The sequence below is a fragment of the Nicotiana tomentosiformis genome, chromosome 8 (genome assembly GCF_000390325.3).
Source record: "Nicotiana tomentosiformis chromosome 8, ASM39032v3, whole genome shotgun sequence".
Lineage (NCBI taxonomy): Eukaryota > Viridiplantae > Streptophyta > Magnoliopsida > Solanales > Solanaceae > Nicotiana > Nicotiana tomentosiformis.
The window spans coordinates 117,418,705-117,444,809 of NC_090819.1; the positions used below are offsets into that span (position 1 = coordinate 117,418,705).

Below are 26,105 nucleotides of genomic sequence, written 5' to 3' on the forward strand. Positions count from 1 at the left end.
AGGAATTCAATTAAATCTTAGTTGGCTATTTAGGCCGAGGTTAATGTTATGAAGATTTATCTGACTGAAAGCCCCCAAGGTTTTGGCTGAGTGGTCAAAGTGCAGCGCATGATGTGAGAGCTAAGTGCACATCACGGCTCACGAGAAGGATAGAGCTGCGCCAATATCCACGTGTCTCGGATGATGCTCCATCTGGCCCTTGAGGATTTCTCGGTATTAAAAAAAATATTTTGAAAATGGATGGTCTCTTGAAGGAGCACTTTTGAAACATGAAATTATACGTACTGATACTGGTGTCTCCATTATTACTCTGCCATGCTTTTCATCTCTGTATTAAGCATCTTAGTTATTTTAATTTTTTTTGTTTTTGAGTCTTCACTATATCCAAAATGACTTTCTTGGATATTCAAAGGTCATATTTTTTTAATATCATTGGCGAATTGCACCTCCTCTAAATATTCAGTACCAAGCAAGACTTCAACATGATTTTTTTAGGAGAGCCATCATTGAACTGGTTTTGTAAAACCAATTTAATAGTTTGAAGTTTCATTTGGTGACAGGAATCGGGTTGCTTTTCTGAATAGTTTGGCTTCCATTGCTAAGAGGCAATCTTTTGGACGAGCTGGATTAATGTGCCTTACAAAGTGCATTTCTTCAGCAGCTTATGGTATTGGACAATGCGGTGATATATCACCAGTCATTTTGCAAGATAAATATGCACAGGAGGAGTCTTACATGAGTGATAAAGCAGACTTGCTCGACAGTTTCCGATATATTATTGAAAGCACTAAACAACATTTCAATCCATCTTATCGGCACCAAGGTCCATAAATAGATTGTTGGTAGTGCTGAAAATTTCATCATCAGTATTTTAATTCACAATCATGGTAATCCATCTTGTTTCATCCAGTTTGTGAGAACATTCTAGCTGCTGCTGCTTCTGTGATGATTCCTCTTGATATTCCAATTGAAACACTTCTACTTTTCATTTCAAGCTTGCCGCGAGAAATTACTGATAATGGAGGTATGTCAATGTGTACGTGCATATCCTTTTACCAGCATGCTGATTTGCTTTTGGAATAACTTTGATTCATCTATTTGCAGATATCGATAGACTATTTTTTTTTCAGAAGTAAATATTGATACTATTTTTTTTCAGAAGTAAATATTGATAAACAAGGTCCTTTCCCTTTGTCAATTTAGGTTCTTTGAGATCAAGGGTGCAAGATTGGCTTTGGATGAGCGGCGACAAACCTTCTATATCTGACCGTGTACAAACAAATCTCAAGCTTTTGGAATCTCTCATTGGTTACCAGAGAAAGTTGATAAGTTCCTGTCATGCAATTGGTACTTCTGTTACCTATGATGATGAAGACTTGGATTCTTGGGGATCTGAAGCAAAAAGATGGACAAGGGTGCTTTTTCTTGTTATCAAGGAAGAAGAGGACTTGAATCCAATATTCACGGTTTGCTTTCTCTATGCTTATTAGAAATAAGGACCTGGCAGTGCGCTCCAAAATAATTTACTGTTCTTTGCGCTATTTTGACGGATTGTTTAGAACATATAACAACGGCAATTACGCCTCAATTGCGAACTAGTTTGGATTTGGCTACTCCATTCTGCTCCGGACTAGTCTCATTGCAATACTCAATAAATTGTCTTTTAATACACATTAGGTTTTCTCTAACACTAGAGGTTTCACTCTATCTTCGCTGCTGATACTAATCTCTACACTAAGTAGAAAGAATTGTGTGAACACCTGAGTGTAGCTATATGACCATGCTTTAATTTCAACTAGTTGGTATCTCTATATAGATCTTTTGCTTCCATATGAATTTTTCTTTGATAAGTTCACATGGATTCAAGGGATTGTAAATGTTTTGATACAACTTCCTTCTATATGATTTTACCTCGTACTGAGTACTCTTCTATCAGCTTCTATCATCAGTGTCTAACCGCTGGTGCATTTGAAGGTTTGTTTATGACATGGCAAACAATTTCAGACAGCCTCCTCTATTTTTATCCTTTATATGTCTAACTTGTAACTTCTGTTGAGTATGGTCATTTACGATCTTGTCTAATCTTGTGAAATTCTGAAGTAGCTGTAACTGGCTAATAATAGCATATTTCATTCTAAGCTTGCTTTTCTTGTGTTCATGTGCTTTCTCATCTTTATCCTTTTAGGAAGACAATAAGAATGGGGACTAATCAAACAGCTGAGGGAGGAAAAGTGGGAGTGAGAGTTGTGGTTCAGGATATCCCATTTTTACGTACTTCTCGTCTTCATTCATTCTAGGCTGATGTTTCACCTTAGTTAGATGCACCCTAAGCAGGATTCTTCTCTTTCATCATATAACATTGCATCAGTTGTTGTTAAGTGTCTGATTGTTTTCGAGCGATTCTTAGAGATGACCAAGTAAATGAAATTTGGTCTTGTGATGGTGTTCTCTAAATTTGCTAACTTATGCATAAGTGCCCATACAATGTGGAGCTTATTTGGCCTACAAATTATATACTCCCTCCGTTTCAATTTATGTGAACCCATTTGACTGGGCACGGAGTTTAAGAAAAGAGAGAAGACTTTTGAACTTGTGGTGTAAAATGAGGCACATATATTTTATGTGGCTATAAATCATTGCATAAAGGTAAATTGTTTCCAAATAAGGAAAGAGGTCATTCTTTTTGGCACGGACTAAAAAGAAAATAGGTTCACATAAAATGAAACAGAGGGAGTAATAGTTTTTGGTCCCAGTTGTTATAAGGTTGTTGTAATTCTGAGTAACTGTAGATGGCTAATAGCATATTTTCATTTCAATGCTTGCTTTCTGTTGTGTTCATGTGCTTTCTTTTCTTTATCCTTTTTGGAAGAGAATTGGGATGTGGGTTAAACAAACAGCTGAGGGAGGAAAATTGGGAGTTGGACTTACGGTTGAGGACATCTGATTTATATTTTCTTCTCGTCGTCATTTATTCTAGGCTGCTGTTTCACCTTAGCTAGCCATGTCCTGTACAGGTTTCTTCTGTTTCGTCATATAACATTGCATCAGTTGTTGTTAAGTGTCTGGTTGTGTTTGAGCAATTCTTAATGATCAAGTAAATGAGATTTGGTCTTGTGATGGCTCTCTAAATTTGCCTAGTTATGCATAAGTGCCAGTTATAGGGTTGTAACACTTGTAGCAACTTGTATGCACAGTTTATGCAAGACCATGGTGATAATGTATGCGATGTTAGCAACAATTTGGAGTGGGTACCTGTGAAATTTCTCATACTTCTCTTGAGCTTCATCCATGAGCTACAAGTACTCCAAGGGAGAGCAGTTGACTGCTTGAAAACAGGAAGCTCGAAAACAAGCCTTGAGAGTTCTGACAAAGTTGGCCAATATTCAATGATGAAAAACTCGATCATTTTTGTGGAGTTCTCTAAATTGTTTTTCTCTATATTGGTTAGCTACCAGGACTCTTCTCTGTTATTTCAGTTATGGCTTTTTGAGAGTTCTCTAAAATCCTGAACTGCCTGCTTACAGGATGCACTAGTCTCGTATGCTGGAACGTCGTGCAGCATTTTTTGGTCAAAACACATGGAAGAGTGTGGGGATTTTTCTGGTTCCATCCGAGGCAGGCTGGGTGGTCCAAGTCAGCGTCGGTTGTCATCTTCAATGACCAGCTCAGTTTTGCAGGCTGTATGATCCTTTATGTACATAATTTTGTGGGCATGTATACTGCATTCGTGCAGGGCCTTTGATGTTGATGTAGCATCTCTAATTCATATCCTTTTATCATGGTTTTATTTTGAATTAAACACATCTTTGTAAACTAATAATCTCTAGCATTTAGGGTCTCGACATCTAATATTTGGATACGTTTGTGATATGCAGCTATTAGTGTCATGACGGAACTCACTGATATTTTCTGGTCAGACTCTTTAGATGTATTCCCTAATGAAAGACAACTGTTTGCATTGAAATGCACTGTTTTAGTTTGAGTGTTGGAAGATCTGCTCTCTGTGCCTTAACCTTTGTTTTTTAATCCTCAAGTTTCTATGAAAATCCTTTCTTATTGTTTTTAACAACGTAGTTCATCATGAAACTTCATTTGAAATCTGTCAGGTATATTCATGATTGCTGTCTTCTATCTTATCAAAAAAATAATTGTTGTCTTCTAGTAAATAAGGGGTACATAATTCCCTTCCTCAAAAAAAAAAAAAAAAAGAAGAAAGAAAGAAGTGATACATAATTCCGTCTGTCAAATATCTTAGGTGTTTGATCTTTTGATTAATAGGGTGTATGTGATTCGATGTTATAATTTGTCCTTTATCCCTCTAGAGTGCCTTGAAGCAGGTAAAGTTGTTCTTTCTGCTTTAGAAGGATACTAGGAGGGAATTATAGTTAAGTATAGATAAGCTCAAATGCTCCCAGGCATGAGTTCCGAGGTGAGAGCCTAAAAACTCTCCCCGGTATCGTTTCTCTTTCTTTCCGATGATCTTTCCCTTGGTTACTTAGTTTTTTTATCAATCATGTCTTGGTGATTGGCTCAAAAACTTCGTCTTCTTTTTCTCTTTCTCCTAAATTATGGTTAATAGAATATATTTTATTATTGGTGAGAAATCTTTTGACATCACTGAAGTCAAAAATGGTGCAGAGGTTTGGTACGAATGGGTGGAACGAACGCAAGAAGAATTTCATGAGGAAAATGACTCTAAGTCGAAATGTCATGCTGTGGGTTTGCGGTCTTCTTCATACAACATCTGATCGAAAGGGGAATGAACTCAGAAGATGGAAGTCCAGAGATCATGTCTACAATTTCTTTTGTACAAAGAAATACAATGATTTTGGCAGATATATAAGCATTGTAGCGGTACAGGGGGAACGCAGAGCTGTCATAATCCTTCCAGAAGCAACATTCAATGTGGGATGGAGAGACGTTGCATTAAAGATAGAGAAGTTCATAAATAAGGTGACTCCAGCTTTAAAAAGCTTTGTCAAACCAACTGTGAAAAGTTTTGTCAAACCAACAGAGGAGCACTCTTATATGGAAGCATTCAAAACCGATAAGTGGGAGGCAAAAGGAACCTCGACGCCGTCTGCACAAACCACTTTTGGTCAACGCGTTGCTGCTCAAGGACCTGAAATTTCCGATAAGGATTTACTGAGCAGATGCTTGGTTGGCAGTTTCAGTGATACGAAGGAGTTGCCCACTCTCTCCGACATCAGGAGATGGGTCACTAACAAATGGAGCAGTATCCCTGGCATTCAGATGTATGAAATGGATGGCACAAAATTCTTGTTCGAGTTTCCGTCAAGGAAAATGGCAGACCATATCAAAATGGGGGAATGGAGATGGAGGAAACTGCTGATGCTTGAATGGTGGTTGCCGACAGTGGGCTGTTATCCGGCTGAGGCAAAGCTGGATTGGGTTTGGGTGAGATTACTGGGGATTCCTCTTCACCTTTGGTCCCAGAAAATCTTCAAGCTAATTGGGGATAAATGTGGGGGATGGATTGAAACGGAGGAGGAAACTTCTCTCAGGAATCATTTAAAATGGGCTCGAATCAAAGTGAAGGGCCCATTCGAAATAATCCCAAGAGTCATAGAGGTGGAGAAAATTGGCATAAATTTCTCTATGCCGATCTGGTGCGAATCGACGACGACCTGGTGCAGTGCTGAAAGTACATCAAAGACATTTGAAATTTCTAGGGGTCCTAACCCTAGAAATACAGCTATGGGTCTGGAAAGTAAGAGGTACGTTGCTCAAGAGTCACGTGACATCGAGGTGGGGTCTTCTTTTAAAAAAGGTTCACATGCTATTGCTGAGTCATCTAATGGGCCTAATAAAATTCAAAGTCCCCCTATTCCTTTCACTAAGCCCATCCCGACTTTTACTAGAAACCCAGACGTCTCCGTACCGATCCGCAAGACTCTACTAAACTCGTTTGTGACTCGTAGAACCTATGAACCTAGGGCTCTGATACCAACTTGTCACAACCCAAAATCCCACCACTGGCGCCGTGATGACACCTAGTCTCTAAGGCTAGGTAAACCGATTTCAAATACATTTTTGAAGCCATTTTAAAAAAAAAATTTAAATAAGTAATCAAAACTAATAACGGAACAAATATGAACATACAACCTCCCAAGACTGGTAGTACTGAGTCACGAACTCTAACTGAACACATAAAATATTCACGAGAATCGAATATACAACACTGTTTGATAAACAATTAACAGTACAATGAAATGAAAAGACTCCAAGGGACTGCGACGATCAAGCAACTCTACCCTGAATCATTACGATACCATTCTAATTCTGTCCGAGTCTGATATCTCAAATACCTGGATCTGCACAAAAATCTGCAGAAGTGTAGAATGAGCACACCACAGCGGTGCCCAGTAAGTATCAAGACTAACCTCTGTGGAGTAGAGACGAGGTACAGTCAAGACACTCACTAGTCTAATAGCCTGTGCAATAAGATATACAAAATAATAGGAAATAAATAACAATAAGGGCAACAAGAACACCATTAATAATGCTCAACAATTTATGTATATAAGTACACCCAATTAAATCAAGTATTTCAAATAAATATCTTTCACATATAATTCTTACGAATAAATTTCTTTCAAATATAATTCCTTCAAATAAATATCTTTCAAATATAATTCCTTGAAATAAATCTCGGTCAAATATAATTTATTCAAATAAATACCTTTCGAATGTAAATCCTTTAAATAAATCTTTTTGAATAAAAATCCTTCTAAATAAATATTTTGAATATAATTCTTTCAATTAAAAAGTCACCATGTGACACTTCATTTCATAATCATACAACTACGGGTCTCAGCTCATTTTCATATTTTTCATAAACACGAGTCTCATCTCACTTTCATATTTCCACGGCACTTAGTGCCTATAATTAAATCATCATATTTCCCCGGCACCTCGTGCCCTCATTTCATATCACAACTGCACGGCAATTCACGTGCCGAATATTATTATCAATGCATATAAGATCCACACGATAAATTTCTTTCCGATAAATTAAGTTTAAAATTTTTAAATCAAGTAAGAAAATCAACAAAGAAATGAATTTATTTTAGAAATCATTACTGGGAATTAAAAACAGATTCTCGGTTCTCTACCCAGGGGACAGACTCGACCCAATGTTGGAAGAACTCTATGCAATTCATAACTCAATGGGCATCGCTGTATCAGAAGATCCATCTGAGACAGAATATCTACCACGTCTCTCAGATGCAACAGAGGATTTGGCTCTACATGGTGGATTCGAAGAAGAAGGTCAAGCTTTAGTGGGTGGCGAAATCATTCCCTTCTCTCCTCTACCCAAGAATTCGCAACAATTATCAGAGTATGAAGATCAAGAGGCATGGTCTGTTGATGAAGCAGAACCCTTGGACTCTCAATTTCTAGAGGCGGAGATGGAAGCTTCCTTATGGGTGCACAAAAATGTTTGGAAAATGAGCAAAGCATACGGAGTGAACTTTCAGGGGTGCGAGGGAGAAGCTCTGTCTCTCTTCATGAAAATCGATAAGCGCAGATTAGAGATAAGAGAAGAAGCTGCTTTGAAGATAGTATCGACTCCAAAAAAGAAGAAGGGGAGCATGGAAGCTCAGAATCTGGTATTCAACATGAATTTCCCAGAGTCCAGTACAAGAAGCAGGGGGAAATCTACCTTCAATTGCTATCAATGAAGGTAAAAATTATTTATTGGAACGTGAGGGGATTGAACAGAAGGGATAAAAGATCTATTGTCAAGTCTCTATTTGAGAGTTGGAAGGCCAATATCTACTGTTTACAAGAATCAGAATTGGAAGGAGATGTGCAGAGTTTTTGTGAAACAAATTTGGGGGTTCAGATGGGTCAAATTTGGCTGTCTGGAAGCTAGTGGCAGTAGATGGGGTATCTTGGTTCTTTTGGACAGTTGATCCTGGAAAGGGGAGGTGATTAATGTAGGCAGTTATTCTATCACTGTTAAGTTTGATGCCCATGGCTATAATTTCTCTTGGCACTTGATTGGAGTTTACGCTCCGCATTGTAGACTTGAAAGAAGGAATGTTTTGTGGGAAGTTGCTGCTTCCAGGGGATCTTTCGATGGTCCATGGGTTGTTTGCGGAGATTTCAATGTTACTAGGTTTATGGAGGAAAGAAGGGACAGCAACATCATATCAAGAGCCATGATTGAGTTCTCCAATTTCATTGAGGACCTTGAGCTCATCGACCCTCCGCTTTTAGGGGGAGTGTTTACATGGTCCAGGAGCAACAATTCTCATATTGCTTCTAGATTGGACAAATTTTTGTTCTCCCCTGATTGGGATTAGAGCTTTAGGAACATAAGGCAATCACTGCTTTCCAAATTTGTCTCTGACCACACCCCCATTTTGCTTAATTGCTGTGACTGGGAGAACTCTAACTCTTATTTCAAGTTTCAGAACTGGTGGTTGGGAGTCGAGGGCTTTAAGGACATGGTAGCGATGTGGTGGTCATCCTTCAATGTCCAGGGGAGACGCGACTTTATTCTCGCTCAGAAACTCAAGCTCTTAAAAGGCAAATTAAGAGATTGGAGTTTTACTCAAGGAAGGAACCTGTCAGCTTTGAAAACTGATTGTCTTAATAATATCCTGGTTCTATAAATTGCCTAAGAGACCAGGGACCTTACTGAAGACGAACTGATACAGATGGCAAGCCTTACTATGGATCTAGAAGAAATTGTAAAGAATGAAGAGTTATCCTGGAGGCAAAAATCAAGAGTACACTGGTTGAAACAGGGGGACAGAAACACAGTTCTTCCACAATGTGGCAAATGCTAATAGAAGGTTCAATGCAATTGATAGACTCACCATTAATGGGGTTTAGGTTGAGGATTTAATTGCAATCAAAAGTGAGATCCTTGATTTTTACCTGCATCTGTATAGCGAGTCAGAATTATGGAGTCCTGAGTTCAACTATAGTCAATCCTGTCAACTAAATAACTCAGAAGTGGAGTGGTTGGAGCGGGATTTTGATGAGCAGGAAATTTTGATGAGAAGTGGAGTCCTGAGAACCAGGATTTTGATGAGCGGGAGTGGTTAAAGCATGTGCAGCCGAAAAAGTTCCTGGACCTGACGGATACACCGTGGGTTTCTTTCTTCTTACACTGTTGGGATGTCCTAAAAGAAGATCTGGTGAATACTTTCCAGAATTTTCATTCACAAGAATATTTTGAGAAAGTTTCAATGCTACCTACATAGCTTTGATTCCTAAGAAGGTTGGTGCAGCTGAGTTGAAGGATTTTAGACCTATTAGTCTGATTGGCAGTGTCTACAAGATCATTTCTAAGGTGCTGACTGAAAGACTGAAGAAGGTGGTCTATAAACTTGTGGACTCTCAACAGATGGCCTTCATCAAAGGCAGGCAAATCATGGATGCAGCTTTAATAGCTAATGAATGTGTTGACTCCAGAATTAGGGGGAATGATCCGGGGGTGCTGTGCAAACTTGATACAGAAAAAGCTTTTGATCACGTAAACTGGAATTACCTTATCAAGCTTTTGAAATATATGGGTTTCAGTTGCAAATGGATTAAGTGGATTCACTTCTGCATTAGTAATGTTAGATTCTCCATTCTTGTGAATGGCACTCCAGAGGGGTTCTTTCCATCTCAAAGAGGATTAAGGCAAGGAGACCCACTCTTACCTTTCCTCTTCATTATTGCCATGGAAGGTTTGAATAACATGTTCAAGAAAGCAAATCTTGAAGGTTGGCTGAGAGGCTTCAGGGTGCTCAACAATGACAGAAGTAATCAGGAAATTACTCACTTACTATATGCTGATGATTCACTGGTTTTCTGTGATGCCAAAGTAGAGCAAATTACACACTTGAGGTTGATTCTGACTGTGTTTGAAGCTGTGTCAGGTTTACATGTAAACTGGAGAAAATCCCATTTGTTCACTATGAACGAGGTTCCAAACATTCAAAGACTAGCAAGCTCTTTGGGCTGTGAGGTGGGGACTCCACCTACTACATATATGGGGTTACCTCTAGGGGCTAAAAATAAGTCTCAACATATATGGAATGGAATTGTGGAAATGTGCGAAAAGAAACTATCTAATTGGAAAAGCAATTACTTGTCCCTGGGAGGTAGGGTTGTCCTGGTTAATAGTGTTCTATATGCTCTTCCCACTTACAAGATGTCTCTCTTTCCCATGCCAGTCAAGGTTGAGAAGAGAATCGACGCTCTGAGGAGGAACTTCATTTGGCAAGGAAACAAGGAGAAGAAAAGTTACCACCTGGTCAAGTGGGAAAGTCTCACATGCAGCAAGAAGGAAGGGGGCTTGGGTATTAGAAACCTAAGGCAACATAACCAGAGTCTTTTAATGAAGTGGTTGTGGAGATTCCCTTTGGAAGACCAAGCCCTATGGAGGAAGGTGATCAATGAAAAATATGGTACTGTGGGGCAGTGGCGCACAAGTTCTGTTACCAGCTCATATGGAGTGAGTGTTTGGAAATCAATAAGAGCCCTATGGCAAGATTTTGCTTCCAACATCAGTTTTGAAAATGGGAATGGCATGAAGATCTCCTTCTGGAATGATGATTGGATAGGAAATGGTCCCCTCAAAGAGAGTTTCCCGGATATTTTCAGCTTAGCACAACAACCTGATGCAACTCTAGCTGAAACTTGGAGCCTACAAGGTTGGAACCTAACCTTTAGAAGATTTCTCAATGACTGGGAAGTGAGTAGAGTGACTGATTTCTTCAGTCTTCTACAGAACTTCAGGGAAATTACTGAACAAGAAGACAAGCTAGTGTGGGACAGAAGCAACAATGGTATCTTTACCGTAAAGTTAGCTAAACAGATGTGACCAGAACTATGGCCTCTGGCATTGGAAACATATTTGCAAGGCAAAAGTTCTCCTAAAGGTGACAATTTTTTGCTGGTTAGTAGTCAAACAGGCTGTTCTAACTCATGAAAATTTGATGAAGAGAGGAATACAACTATGCTCAAGATGTTTTTTGTGCGGCAATGAGAATGAGACAATCAGCCATTTGTTCATTCACTGCCAGGTGACTAGCAGATTGTGGCAGTTGTTCATGAGCATGAAAGGCCTAAGCTGGACAATGCCTAGGAGAACTGATGAGATGATGGCAAGCTGGAATGGCTCCGGGATAATCACAGGCCAAAAGAAGTGGTGGAACATTGTCCCAGCATGTATTTGGTGGACCATTTGGAAGGAAAGAAACTCTAGATGTTTTGAAGATGTGGCAAGCCATGAACAAAGGATTAAGATGAATTGTATATTTTTGGTGTAAAGAAGCGTTTGTACAAGATGTAGAATCTCTAGTAGATCTCATAGGCTCCTCGTAGCTGTTACAAGATTGGTTTTTGTCTATTTTGGGTCTTGTAACTTGTTACTCCTTAGCACAATCTTTGTGCTAGGGACTAATTTTATCAATATATTGGAATCTGTTACCTTTTTAAAAACAAATAGGGTGTATGTGGAATTGTTTCTGTAAGTGTTCAATATGTTTTCTTCACATAAAGACACAATTCTTAATGCTTCTCCATAGGCATTTGAACAATCAATCAATCCTTTCTCCTCATTCCCAGAATTGCCTAGTTTGTTTTCTATTTTTTTCTAGTTATCAGATATATAACTTTCTCACTTTGTGTTCTAACAAACCTTTGGATAGGTGACGTCTATAAAAGCAGTTGCTTTCATCTCCAGTTGGTCTGCACAGTTTGGCGCTGATGCTTCGCTCAAATCTGTTGTTACCTATCTGTGGAATTTTTGCTGGAAAATTAGTAGTACAGCTCTGGCATGTAATTCAGAGGTAAGATTTAGAAAATTATGGGTATGCATAGGCATACATTAAAATGTAACGGCCAATTGATTTGACTATCTTGCTTCCATTGTTCTTTTTTAATTCCTCAACCAGATTGAGGCGGAAATCTGCCTAGCAGCATATGAAGCACTGGCTGGTGCTTTGGATGGATTAGTGTCCATGTTCTCTCTGCTGTCGTTGGATCATGTCACAGAAAATGATGAGTTAACTCCATTAGAAGCTGATGGTAAGTCAGTCTTGGATTCCTTACTCAGGACTTTGCTTCAGAACATCAACAGCATAGTTGCAGTGGGCAATTTGGTACGAACTCGACGAGCAGTTTTATTGAACTGGAAGGTGATCTTCTTTGCCTTTACTTAATATATGCATAAGGTTATATGTACTAGGAGATTATATCTAGTGTATCCATATTGAACATGTGATATTCATCTTAAAAGATAGGCAAAAGACTGAAGGAGGGTGGTAGTGGCATTGAGCAAAACAGTTGTTCGAAATAATTCGCGGTATTGAAGGACTAATAATACTTGACATCTCTGATGCATCACCTGAAAATGAAAGTAAAGAGCATGTAATTACCGTAAATATCTCCCTGTAGCTCGAGCTTGTAGCCTAAAAGCTTTGGCATATCTTCTAGAAGTAGTGAAGATGAGAACCCATGGCATAGATTGAAGAATGACATAACCCATTTGGAAAAGCTGGTGTATCGGTGTTGCAATTGAAATACACAAAGCAGAATGTATGTCTTACAGCTGAGGCTAGGAAAAATGGGCAAGCGGACATAGAAATAACAAAAAATGTAATACAGATAGCTATCTTGAATATTATCAATGTGTTCATTTTGCTACCTAAGCAAGAAAGTTTCAGGTGGAATCAAGTTGGATTGGTCAAGAAATGGATAACGAAGCTGCTTAAAATAATTACTTATTAAAAAGAGGCTTAAATTAATACTAGTTTACTACCTGTTGTTTGAATTATTTAGACGGCAAAAGAGAAGAGAAAGATTGTTGGGGATAGTTTTCTCCATCGAGATATACATATAACCACTAGACTCAGTACTTGCTTTGATGCTACTTGTTATTATTTTAGAGGATCAGTGACATTGTTGGAGTTTATTCTTCTTTTACTTCTTCTGGTTTAACTTGCCAGTGCATTCCTCTTTTATTTTAAGAATTCTACTTGTGGTTGTTGGAATTGATGTGCTACCCATGATAAGACGGTCTTCTTGTATGATTTCAGTGGATATGCCTCGAGCTGCTGCTATCAATTCCAAATCATGCACTTAAAAGTGAAGTTCATTTGAGAAAACATAACTTTCACTTCTCAGACACAACACTTTTATGGACTTTCGATGATCTTGTAGACAGGTAAGCACAACCATATGTATCTTCTTAGCAATCACTAAAGTAGAAATTATTAGGGTTAATTCCAAGTTACCTTTGAATTATGAGTTTTGTACTAACTCTCTTTCTTATCAAAAGTAGAATTATCTACCACTAATAAGTTGAAATGGTGAGGTTAGTTTCTTATCTAAACTAAAGATTGTTGAGCAACACTTTGCATTAAGATTTCCTGTCAAAAGAAATTCTTCATTTTCCAAAACCAAACTTTTGTGCCTACCTCATCATTTCTGCAGTAACCAAAGCTTTTGACATCCTTCCTTATTCCTAGCCTCGTGTAAACTGCTCTCTAACCTTACAGTTCCTTATGGCCTCCTTTAGCTAATAGCCAACCTCAGCTCCTCAATATTTTGGCTCCCCTAATCAAACCTACATGCCCCCCTGCCTCCCACCTGCAGCACCTTGTAATACTCTCTCTCTCTTCTTCTTTTTTCAATTTTTTTCTTTTAATTTTTAAAGTTTAAACTAGGCTAATGTGGGAAAACTTGACTCTTTTTATTTCATCTTCTTGTTCTTTTTAGGTTTTGCTAAGAATAACTAGGGTTTGATTCATTTTAGTTGAGAAATGGAAGGTTTATTTTGTACATTTTAGATTGTAAAGCTTAGTAGCCGAAATTTCTATTGAACAGGAAGCGTCTCTTTTAAATTTCGTCAACATATTGAACTTGTCATTAAATTTTACTGAAGATCTAGGATATGAGCTCATTGCCAAAACCATTTGTCTAAATCGTTAATGCGTTTACTCCTACTGAGGTAGAGATTGATATGGTTGCAGCCTTGAGAATGCTGGAGAGGCTTCTGTTTTACCCATGCTGAGATCTGTCAGATTGATCATGGAGCAGTTAGCTTTAGGAAGGAAAGGTTCAATGGTTTCTGCTTGTCATGGCATAGACATCCAGGTATGCTTAACCTGTGTATTTGATATGTTAATTTCCTTTATTTCAAGTTGTATGTCGTTTTCACTTATCTATTTAAGTTTATTTTTCCATGATGCGGGAGTTTTTTCTCCCTTTTGATTAATACAATTTACCTTATCAAATTTTTTTTTTCCATGAAATGGAACTTATTGATCAACACTCAGCACAGATGATGTGGAAGCTGGTGCGCTCTTCTTGGATTTTACATGTCAGCTGCAACAAAAGGAGAGTTGCTCCTATTGCTGCACTTATGTCTTCTGTGATGCACTATTCTGTTTTTGGCATTGAGAAGATGCATGAATATGAGAATGCACCTGGGCCTTTGAAGTGGGTAGGTAGTCACCCTCCCTTCTATGTGTTTGTGCTCGTTTTTTTTTTTTTTTTTTTTTTGCTTTTCTGTGCTGATAAATTACTTAGTTCACCTGCTTACCAGTTTTTCGGAGAAGTAACAAAATTCTCCACTTTCTGCAGTTTGTGGAGAAAATACTTGAGGAGGGCACTAAAAGTCCGCGTACCATTCGGTTAGCCGCCTTGCATTTAAATGGACTATGGCTTGCTTATCCCAGTATTGTAAAGTTCTATATGAAAGAGCTAAAGTTGTTAACACTATATGGTTCAGGTATGCCCTTAATTTTCATATTAGTGCAGTTTAGCTAGTCAGTGATTATGTTATTGACTGTAAATATGTGGGGCAGTTTTCTTTCTGTCATTTCAGTAACATCTGATGACAGTTAATTTGTTTATTTTTGCATGTGCAATTTCATCCCTCTTCAGTTGCATTTGATGAGGATTTTGAAGCTGAATTGTCTGAAAATCGTGATGCCAAAATTGAAGTATCAGTGCTGGCTAAAAGCCCAGATCCTGAGCTTACTGAAGTAAGTTAATACCATGTATTTTTGGAGATAACTCTCTACAAGCATGAACGTCTACTGGAACAAAAGCACGAAGGCAGCTTTCTGATTGATGTCATTTTGTTGTTCTTAAACACTAGAAGAACACTTACCTTATTGCCCCTAATTTTGTTACGCCTACTGACTTTTTGATCATCGTTATGGTACCAGCTATCCTTCTTTTAACCAAACAACGAGTATTTATTAAATTGAGCTCCTATGAGTTGCTATTTCTGTTTTATCCGCAGTCTTAAGCTTTTAGGCAAGTCATGTTATAAATGAGAATTGCAGTTTCTGGACTTAGAATTTATTTGACAAAAAATAACAAAACGTTTTATATAAATATTTCCTTAATTTTATATATTAAGATATTAAGTTAAAAGCTAAAAGTTAATCAACTAGATGAATTAGGATAGCAACTTATGGTAATTTATAAAGGTGTTGGGGGGTGGGGTGGAGTTATCTATTTAAATTGGAGAACCTCATAGTTACAGTGAGTTGTTGATCCAATGCATCTTATAAGCGACTGACGCTTCATGCTTTCCGTTTTATTTCTCTTTGTTTTCTATTCTTAGCTAATCGTTGGAAAATAAGTAGTACAACTTACACCAAAGTTATTGTTCTTTAGCTTCTGTAGGCAGTAGTTATTGTTAGAGTATATTGGCTCCCCCCCCCACCCCACCACACAATAATGTCCTAACATTTAACTAGTTTCTGATGTGAGTGATCCTATGCTGGCTTTGTACCAGGAATTCATCAACACAGAGCTCTATGCACGTGTATCAGTGGCAGTTATGTTCTATAGACTTGCAGAGATAGCCAGTATGTGCAGTGAAGATAGAAACGATAGTGCTGCTCTTGTATCTGGCAAAATGTTCCTACTGGAACTTCTCAATTCTGTGGTATTGGATTCTGCTCTTGTCATCCTTGCTGAACCCCCCCTCCCCCCACCCCACCCCACACCACCCCCACAAAAAAAAAGAACCCAAAATCCCCCCCAACCCAAACAAAAGAAAAGCAAACTCTTACAAATGAAGGGGGTTAAAATTATAGGTATATTGTTTTCAGCTAACTGTTGCACCAAATTTTTGGTTTTGGTATAAACTTATAACTGAATGCTTAATTCAAGAATATGTCAATTTATACAGTAACCACTTGTGTATATGGATATCATTATATGGATAAGAAATTATGCATTTATGCTTAAGTATGTCATGTTAAGTACCTGACTCCTGATCTACACAACTATGTTCGTAACAAGTGCACCTGAATTTTGTACACTCATTGTTGACTATGCTCCACGTAACTTGTTTGTGGAGATACCAACTTCTAGATTGTTTATGCAGGTGAATGACAAGGATCTAGCTAAAGAGTTGTGCAAAAAGTACAGTGCGGTAAGTACTTTGGTTCACAGCTCTTCCTCTCTGTTATAAGCTTAAGGAACCAAAGATAGGAGATGGTCAAGGTCTTCTGGTTTTTCCTATAAGCATTCTAGTTCTTGTGATTTTTCTTAGATGCATGTATTCTGCTTTTGGTTATAAATTTTCTAGTTCTAGGGGTTCACTGAAGGGCTCTATTGATATTTATCTGAGTTAGAGGGACGCCTTTTAGTACTGGTGTAAATTATCTCTTTTAATGATTAAGTGCCATAATCTAAGACTCACACGTGTGCGAGCTGCTCCTTATTTCTGTTTTCTTCTCTAAATTTGTGTAGCTTTTCTTAACTGGTGTTGTGATTAGCCCTTGTCCTTTTTTGGTTTTTGCTCAAATATGTAATTATTCCAGTAATTCCTTAGTGCTGTTTTTATAATACGGTTACCTTTCTCTCAAAAAGATTAGTCCTTATCTTTCCTCTTCCTGGGCAGATTCATAGGCGCAAAGTTCGTGCATGGCAGATGATATGCATTTTGTCACGGTTTATTGATCAAGATATAGTTCAGCAAGTTACCCATAACTTGCATGTATCTCTCTATGTAAGAATTTCTGCCTGGCAATCTATTATTTGTTCTTTTCTGATTGACTGTTATCGCCACCAGAAAGAAGAAAGGAAAAGAAGGAGCCCAATTTTGCTTACCAGTTGTCTTAGGATAAAAACATTACTGGATTTGCATAACTCTGGTTTTGGAGATGTTTGTGCTAGATATTCATAGATGTCTTCAACTACCCTTTCTAATTGCAGACTGTTTCTTTTCCGTTGTAAATTTGGAAGTTGCTAGCTATTCTACATGGCTCTATACTACTTTATCTTGGGCATCTCATTTATTGGGTATTCCAGAATTTTTTAAGCACATCTACAAATAAGAAAAAGACAAGTTTCTATTGGATATACAAACATTGTGGTATAGCTACCAGATGAACAGTAATAATGACAATTATTCTTGTTATAATATTTTTGCAATAAATACATTATTTATAGGGTGCTCGAAGTCGAGCTATAATGGTAAATTTTCATAAGATTTGGATAACTATCCACTAACTGTCGCATGGAGTATCTGGAAAGAATGAAATGGGAGATGCTTTGAAGAGAAAAAGGAAGTGATTCATGCTGTTAAATAACATAGAATTCGCCCTTCCCAAACCCCATTCTTTTTCCCCTCCCTCCGCAAAAAAGAACAAAAGAAAAAAAGGAAAAGAAAAAGGATTCGACTCAGGGGACAACAGGGCTGTAATTTGAACTTTCGAAGACTGCTGAATGATTGGGAAGTGTATAGAGTTGCTACATTGATAAACCAGTGTTAAAAATAGCGCTCGCCTCAGCGTTAATAGCGTGAGGCGGCGATGCGAGCAACCTGCGCTATTTTGCCTCTGTTGCATTGCGATTGTAAAAGGCGAGCGCCTCTGCCTGTGTAGCGAGAGGCGAGCTGTGGCGTCTTTCTTTTTGAAAAAAAAGAAAGAAAAAGGCGCAGACATTAAAAGAAAAGACCAGCCACTTAAAACATTAGGGCTTGCAGCGATTTCACGTTTCTTTCTTCTTCAACCTTCAAACAACAGAGCATCCAAGTCCACCCAAGACGATTTCAACCTGAAAGCTTCAAGTTTCTGCCATCCTCTTCTTCATCCAAGTCGACCCAGCCCAGGTTTCTTCTTCTTTCTTCTTTCTCCTTTCTTTCTTTCGTCCTTTTCCTTCTTCTTCTCTTCTTCTTTCTATTTTTTTGCTCTGTTTTTTGTCGAGCAACAGTGCAGAACAGAGAGTCTGCTGCTCTGTTTATTTTTTCATTTTTCTTCGTTTTCTGATCTTCTCTTCTATTTTCTATTTTTTTTGCTCTGTTTTTTGTCGAGCAACAGTGCAGCAAAAAACAGAACAGAGAGTCTGTTTATGCTCTGTTTTTTTTTCATTTTTCTTCTTCTTCTGATCTTCTTTTTTTTTTTGTTGCTCTGTTTTTGATTGAGCAGCAGTACTGCACTCTGTTTTTGCTATTGTTTTTGCTCTGTTTTTTTAATTCTTTCACTCACTGTTGGGAAGAGGCAGAGGCAGAGAACTTCTTCAAACCTGAAATTTCCTCCCTTTTCAATTATAGAGTAGAATTAATTGCATATTGTGATATGAATCTACTATGACTATCTATTGATTTTTTAATTTTTTAATTGATATATTTATTAATATATTATTGTTATTGAGTTTTTAGTTATATATATATATAATATTTTATTCTTTTGTATAAATTGTCGCTTCACATAAAAAAGGTGAGCGCTTCGCTGCGCTGCGCGCCTCTCGCCTCAGTGAAACGGTCCCTCGTCGCTATTTGTTGCCGCACGCTATCCAAAACACTGTGATAAACCAAATTGACCAACTGCAAGGCCTCTCAGATTGCGAGAACTCTTTGGTATGGAAGGGGTCAAGCACCAGATATTTCTCGGTGATCTCTGCTTACAAAAGCCTAATGGGCAACACTCATTCTGATAGGAGTTGGCCTTGGAAACAAATTTGGAAGGTAAATGCACCCACAAAGGTGCTATGCTTTGTATGGTTGGTGGCCAGAAAAGCTTGTTTGACTGATGAAAAACTTAAGAGGAGGGGATATCAACTTACCTCCAGATGCTATCTCTGTGGAAGGGAAGCAGAGGACAACTCCCACCTGTTTCTTCACTGTGTTGTTACCTCTCAACTGTGGCACATGTTTCTAAGTATTGTCAGAATGAACTGGGTCATGCCAAAAATACATCCGACCTCTTGAGATGCTGGGCTGGTGTGACAGGTGGAGTCAGACAGAAGAAATGGTGGCAGAAGATCTCAGCCTGCATTTGGTGGTCAGTCTGGAACGAGAGGAAATCCAGATGGTTTGAGAGTGTTAGCAACTCCATTCAGAAAATCAAAATAAACTGTTTAGTACTCTTTCTTTTTTGGTGTAAAGAATGCCCCGTAAATGATTGTGACTCCATACTTGATATCATATAATCCTTGTAAGCTTTTTGTAGTGGGGGGATTATTTTACTTTTTGGGGGATGTATTCTGTCACTTTTAGCAGCACAAACTTTGTGCTGTTTTATATTTATAAAATGTTATCATTCTCAAAAAAAAAAAAAGGATTCGACTCAGGTAGTGTTAGGTCAAAATTCTCAAGGGTTTCATTAGCATCTGCTGCTTCATGCAATATATACAGTTTTGTGACATATTTGTACATGAAAGCCAATATCTTTTTGGGTAATGGATATAGTGTCCATATGTGCTCAAGTGATTGACGTCTATGTCGAGCAGTTCCATCGCTGATCCTAATGATTCTGACTGTTCTTTTCCATGTAGAGAAATAATTTCCCTTCGGTTCGGCAGTATTTGGAAACTTTTGCGATCCATGTCTACTTGAACTTCCCGTTGCTGGTATGGAATTCTTTGATAAATTCACCTTTTTTGTTGTTCTATTCATAAAATTGGATTTTTCTGTGTTGTGCCATTTGACGTTTTGATATTTTGGGTGATGATTAGGGTTTATTTTTTTCCTTATTATGTAGTATTCTCCTTTTCCCTGAAGTTTATTTTTATTCTCTTCATGTTTTTGTTTTTGATTTTTCTCTTTCTATATCTACGAATTTCTGAATATGTGAATATCCTGGGTGAGTAATTATCCTAATGTTTCAGATGTTCCTTCTTTCTGCCAGCAAGGAAAATTAAGTGCAACGCGTTATAATAAATAAGCTTTTCCCTCAAGGTTAAGATATTATCTTGCTGTTTCTATTCCTTTTTCTTGAGGAAAATTCAATTTTGGTCCCTTTATTAACTTTGTTTGCTCTATCTGTCTCCTATTATTATACTGAAGCTTTAATCTATTGAACTTTTAAGATTTGTCCAACTTTAAATGTAACTAACTAATTGGGCATTGACCAGCTAACAGCCCTTTTAAGTGGAAAATACGTCTTTTAGGTAAAGGGAATAGTGGTTTGCATAGGCGCGTGACATAAGTGATGACACTAGAAATGAATAAGTCTACCCAAAGGTGGCACACAGAAACCACATAGTTATGGGTTAACAGAGCTGTTAGAGTTAGCTAATTCCATTCAAGATTGAATTAGATTTGCAAAATTTGATAAAGTGAAGGTTAAATGTGCGAGATGGATGAGATTGGGACACAAGTGCTAATATAGCCGAATTTAAGAACTAAAATTGCCTTTCCTCTTTTCTGGCTATGTTGATCCATAAAGATGTGAAGCCTTTGAGGATTAAAAGATATGAAGACTTTTCTGGCTATAAAAGGGCAGCTATGCGCGGGGTTCGGGGAATGGCCGGATCACAAGGGTCTATTGTACGTGTGAGAAGGCACGGGAGAAAATATGTTATTGATATTGGATGATAAATACAATACAAGAGGTCCCTATTTATAGCTATACACTACAAGGAGATATTACTCCTCTTCCAATGTGGGACAAGACTACACTATACATATCTATAAACTAACACTCCCCCTCAAGCTGGTGCATACACATCATATGTACCGAGCTTGTTACATATGTAACTAATACGAGAACCAGTAAGAGACTTAGTGAAAATATCTGCTAGTTGATCATTCGACTTTACAAACTTTGTAACAATATCTCCTGAAAGTATTTTTTCTCTGATAAAGTGACAGTCGATCTCAATGTGTTTAGTCCTCTCATGGAACACCGGATTTGACGCAATATGAAGAGCAGCTTGGTTATCACACACTAGTTCCATCTTGCTGATTTCTCCGAACTTTAACTCCTTGAGCAACTGCTTGACCCAAACTAACTCACACGTCGCCATAGCCATGGCCCGATATTCGGCTTCGGCGCTAGATCGAGCAACTACATTCTGTTTCTTGCTCTTCCACGAGACCAAATTACCTCCTACTAGAACACAATATCCAGACGTAGAACGTCTATCAAAAGGTGATCCTGCCTAATCACCATCTGTGTACCCAACAATCTGCTCGTGGCCTCGATCCTCGGATAGTAATCCTTTGCATGGAGCTGACTTTATATACCGAAGAATGCGAACAACTGCATCCCAGTGACTATCACAGGGAGAATCCATAAACTGACTTTCAACACTCACCGGAAAAGAAATGTCAGGTCTAGTCACTGTGAGGTAATTTAATTTGCCAACCAACCTCCTATATCTCGTAGGGTCTCTAAGAGGCTCCCCCTGTCCAGGCAGAAGCTTAGCATTCGGATCCATAGGAGAGTCAATAGGTCTGCAACCCATCATTCCAGTCTCCTCAAGAATGTCTAAGGCATACTTCCGCTGTGAAATAACAATACCTGAGCTAGACTGAGCGACCTCAATACCTAGAAAATACTTCAATCTGCCCAGATCCTTAGTCTGGAAGTGCTGAAAGAGATGTTCCTTCAGATTAGTAATACCATCCTGATCATTACCAGTAATAACAATATCATCAACATAAACTACTAGATAAATACACAGATTAGGAGCAGAATGCCGATAAAACACAGAGTGATCAGCCTCGCTACGAGTCATGCCGAACTCCTGAATAATTGTGCTGAACTTACCAAACCAAGCTCGAGGGGACTGTTTCAAACCATATAGTGACCTGCGCAATCTGCACACACAACCATTAAACTCACCCTGAGCAACAAAACCAGGTGGTTGCTCCATATAAACTTCTTCCTCAAGATCACCGTGGAGAAAAGCATTCTTAGTGTCTAACTGATAAAGAGGCCAATGACGTACAACGGCCATGCACAAAAAGAGACGAACATATGCTACTTTAGCCACGGGAGAGAAAGTATCACTATAATCAAGCCCAAAAATTTGAGTATATCCTTTTGCAACAAGACGAGCCTTAAGCCGATCAACCTGGCCATCCGGGCCGACTTTGACTGCATAAACCCAACGACAACCAACAGTAGACTTACCTGCAGGAAGAGGAACAAGCTCCCAAGTGTCACTCGCATGTAAAGCAGACATCTCGTCAATCATAGCATGTCGCCATCCTGGATGAGATAATGCCTCACCTGTAGACTTAGGGATAGAAACAGTGGACAGAGAAGATATAAAAGCATAATGTGGTGATGACAGACGATGATAACTTAAACCGACATAGTGGGGATTAGGATTAAGTGTGGATCGTACACCTTTGCGGAGTGCAATTGGTTGACTAAGAGGAGACAAGTCTGCAGTAGGTGCATAATCTGATGCGAGGCGTGAATCACCTTGGCCTGATGCTGGATGTGGAAGACGATGATAAGTCAAGAGTGGTGGAGCTGCAAAAGGTTGAACTGGATTATGTGGAGGAACTGGAGCTATAGGTGGTGGAGCTACAACCGGAGCTGTAGGTGGTGGAACTGGAGCTATAGGTGGTGGAGCTACAACTGGAGCTGTAGGTGGTGGAGTTGGAGTGACTGACTCTCCAAAAGATGAAACTGGTAGTACCTCAGAAATATCTAAGTGATGACATGAACCTGTGAAGTATGATTGGGTTTCAAAGAAGGTAACATCAGCAGACATAAGGTACCGTTGGAGGTCAGGAGAGTAGCATCGATACCCCTTTTGTGTTCTCGAGAAACCTTGAAATACACACTTAAGAGCACGAGGAGCTAACTTATCTGTTCCTGGAGTAAGGTTATGGACAAAACAAGTGCTTCCAAAAATACGGGGTGGAAGAGAGAACAAAGGTAAGTGGGGAAATATGACAGAGAATGGAACTTGGTTCTGGATAGCTGAAGATGGCATACGATTAATAAGATAGCAAGATGTAAGAATGGCATCCCCCAAAAACGCAACGGAGCATGAGATTGTATGAGTACGGTACAAGCAGTTTCAATAAGATGTCTATTCTTTCTTTCAGCTACCCCATTTTGTTGAGATGTGTACGGACAAGATGTTTGATGAATAATCCCATGAGATTTCATAAAATGCTGAAATGGGGAAGACAAATACTCTCGGGCATTATCACTACGAAATGTGCGAATAGAAACCCCAAATTGATTTTGAATTTCAGCGTGGAAGGTCTGGAAAATAGAAAACAGCTCAGATCGATTTTTTATCAAAAATATCCAAGTGCACCTGGAATAATCATCAATGAAACTGACTAAGTAGCGGAATCCTAAGGTGGAACTGACCCGACTAGGACCCCAAACCTCTGAATGGACTAAAGTAAAAGGTGACTGCTCGATTATCAAGACGCCGAGGGAAATAGGAGCGGGTATGCTTACCGAGCTGACATGACTCACACTCTAGAGCTGACAAGTGAGATAAACCGGATACCATTTTCTGAAGTTTTGACAAACTGGGATGTCCCAACCGTTTATGTAATAAATCTGGTGAATCAGTAACAGGACAAGTTGTAGAAGGAAGACAAGATGTGAGTCCATGTGATTTAGTAAGGATAAGGTAATAAAGTCCGTTTGATTCACGCCCGGTACCAATGATCCGCCCCGTACTGCGTTCCTGTATAAAAACATGGTCATCAAGAAATAAAACAGCGCATTTAAGTGATTTGGCTAAGCGACTAACAGCTATGAGATTAAAAGGACTATTGGGAACATAAAGGACTGAATCTAAAGGTAAGGAAGGAAGTGGGCTTGCTTGACCTATTGCAGTTGCCATGGTTTGAGACCCATTGGCCATTGTGACTTTTGGAAGAGATTGAGAATACGAAATAGTAGTGAAAAAAGATTTGTTACCAGAAATATGATCTGATGCACCTGAATCAATGACCCAAGACTCGGAGGATGAAGATTGGGAGAAACAAGTCACGTTATTACCTGTTTGAACAACTGAAGCTATCTCAAAAGATGTCTGCTTACATGCTTTATACTGAAGGAACTCAATATACTCTGCTAAAGAAACCATCCGACTATTCAAAGTATCGGTTCCCATGTCGCTACAATTTGTAGTAGTAGGGTTGACTTGAAATAGTGGAAATAAGTAATTCTTGTGAGAAAACTGAAGAAATAGCTTGAAAAGCACTGTTTACAGCAGGAAAACAGAACATTGTTCTGTGCCGGAAACAATGTTCACGCCGGAAACACTGTAGCTCGCCGGAAAATTCCAAAGTTGTCGGAATTTGTTGTAACTAGGATGGATAGACTCGGAATTCCTTTGCGAGCAAGTTGTCCTGAAGAAATATTTTCAAAAAATGGCCAGAAAGGTCACTGTTTACGCCGGAAAAAATATAAAAGTGGTCGGAATATGATTTGAATTAGATGGGTAGGCTCGGAATTTTGAGGAGAGCACACCGTCCTGAAGAAGCTTCGCGAAAAAATGGCCGGAACCCTCGCCGGAAAAGTTGTTGCCGGCGCGTGGAGGAGCATGATGGCTTTTCTGCCGGATAAAATTTCAGGGGTTGGTAGTCGCAGGGTGGTCTAACTCGTGGTGGTGTTGGTTTTAGCACAACACCGACAGAAAGTGACTTTCACTTAGACAAGCCTTAGGTCACCGGAAAAATTACACGATGACTAAGTTCTTTCTTCCCGGTTAACGCTGGAATGACGCACAACGATCTTTTCTCACTAATGCTCTGATACCATGTGAGAAGGCACTGGAGAAAATATGTTATTGATATTGGATGATAAATATAATATAAGAGGTCCCTATTTATAGCATAGCTATACACTACAAGGAGATATTACTCCTCTTCCAATGTGGGACAAGACTACACTATACATATCTATAAACTAACAGTACGCACCCTACATTTTTGCAAGAGGCTGTTTCCACGGCTCGAACCCGTGACCTCCTGGTCACATGGCAGCAACTTTACCGGTTACACCAAGGCTCAGGAAAAGAAGATTCAATCTGCATTAGTGGGGAAAGGAACTGATACCCAGGATGGACTAGATGTCTTATACTAGCTGGTTTTGCAGCATCAACAAGAATACAGTTACTCATTTTTGCTAAATAAGAAAACTACAATTACTCTTGAAGCACAATAAAAAACCACTTTTTGCCGCTCTAATGCAATTGACTTGCAGCAAATGTTGAACTATCTTTACATGTTAGTGTGGCATGAGAATTGTGTTGGTGAGAGGTAGCATGTACCCGGTGGAATTAGTCGAGATGCTCACAAGCTATCCCGGAGACTCCCATCATTAAAAAAAAAAAAATGTTTGTGTGGCATGAAATTACCCAATCATTGCCGACTGCCGAGAAAACAATGCTCCATAACATTTTACCTTACTCTTTTCTTCCCGAACCTAAATACTTCAATTCAGGCCAGTTGATCTAGAAATAGCTGGAATGCTGAAGCGTCCCTATATTACCAATAGGATCCCTTCTACAATCATGGGGAAAAGAGTGCTTACCAGAAGTCAGAACAGATGATTATGATTCTTACCATTGTCTTTACGCATGAAACAGAAATGAGTAAAGAGCCTTATTCAATTTGTGTACTTGTAACCAGTTGTGTGTTAAAGTCACTAGAGTCAAAGACTATCTCAAAGTTTTGGTGGTGGTCAGAGCCTCTGGTTTCCATAGAGCTAAGTAGAAGTGTTCTTGCAAGGCAAACTTAAAAGGAGTAAAACGACTTGACAAAGAAACATCTGCAAGTGTTTGACATGAAGCTGAATACAACACATAAGCTTATACTTTTACAGACGAATATTCTTTAAACTTTGCCAAAACACATAATTTGTCTTTGTCATTCTTCATCTTTT

General features: G+C 38.7%; 1 protein-coding gene across 1 annotated transcript in view; it reads left to right on the top strand.

Annotated features, from left to right (window-relative positions):
- The window catches only part of LOC104090864 (uncharacterized), a 62,487-nt gene that overhangs the window by 22,131 nt on the left and 14,251 nt on the right, over positions 1-26,105 (top strand). Inside the window, exons 10-25 of the mRNA XM_070182700.1 lie at positions 561-823; positions 911-1,024; positions 1,204-1,466; positions 3,195-3,443; positions 3,525-3,680; positions 11,682-11,822; positions 11,928-12,170; positions 13,071-13,198; positions 14,007-14,130; positions 14,318-14,479; positions 14,620-14,767; positions 14,923-15,023; positions 15,788-15,940; positions 16,385-16,432; positions 16,904-17,011; positions 19,780-19,854. Coding sequence (XP_070038801.1) covers positions 561-823; positions 911-1,024; positions 1,204-1,466; positions 3,195-3,443; positions 3,525-3,680; positions 11,682-11,822; positions 11,928-12,170; positions 13,071-13,198; positions 14,007-14,130; positions 14,318-14,479; positions 14,620-14,767; positions 14,923-15,023; positions 15,788-15,940; positions 16,385-16,432; positions 16,904-17,011; positions 19,780-19,854 — 2,476 coding nt within the window. The remainder of the gene's footprint in view (positions 1-560; positions 824-910; positions 1,025-1,203; positions 1,467-3,194; positions 3,444-3,524; positions 3,681-11,681; positions 11,823-11,927; positions 12,171-13,070; positions 13,199-14,006; positions 14,131-14,317; positions 14,480-14,619; positions 14,768-14,922; positions 15,024-15,787; positions 15,941-16,384; positions 16,433-16,903; positions 17,012-19,779; positions 19,855-26,105) is intronic.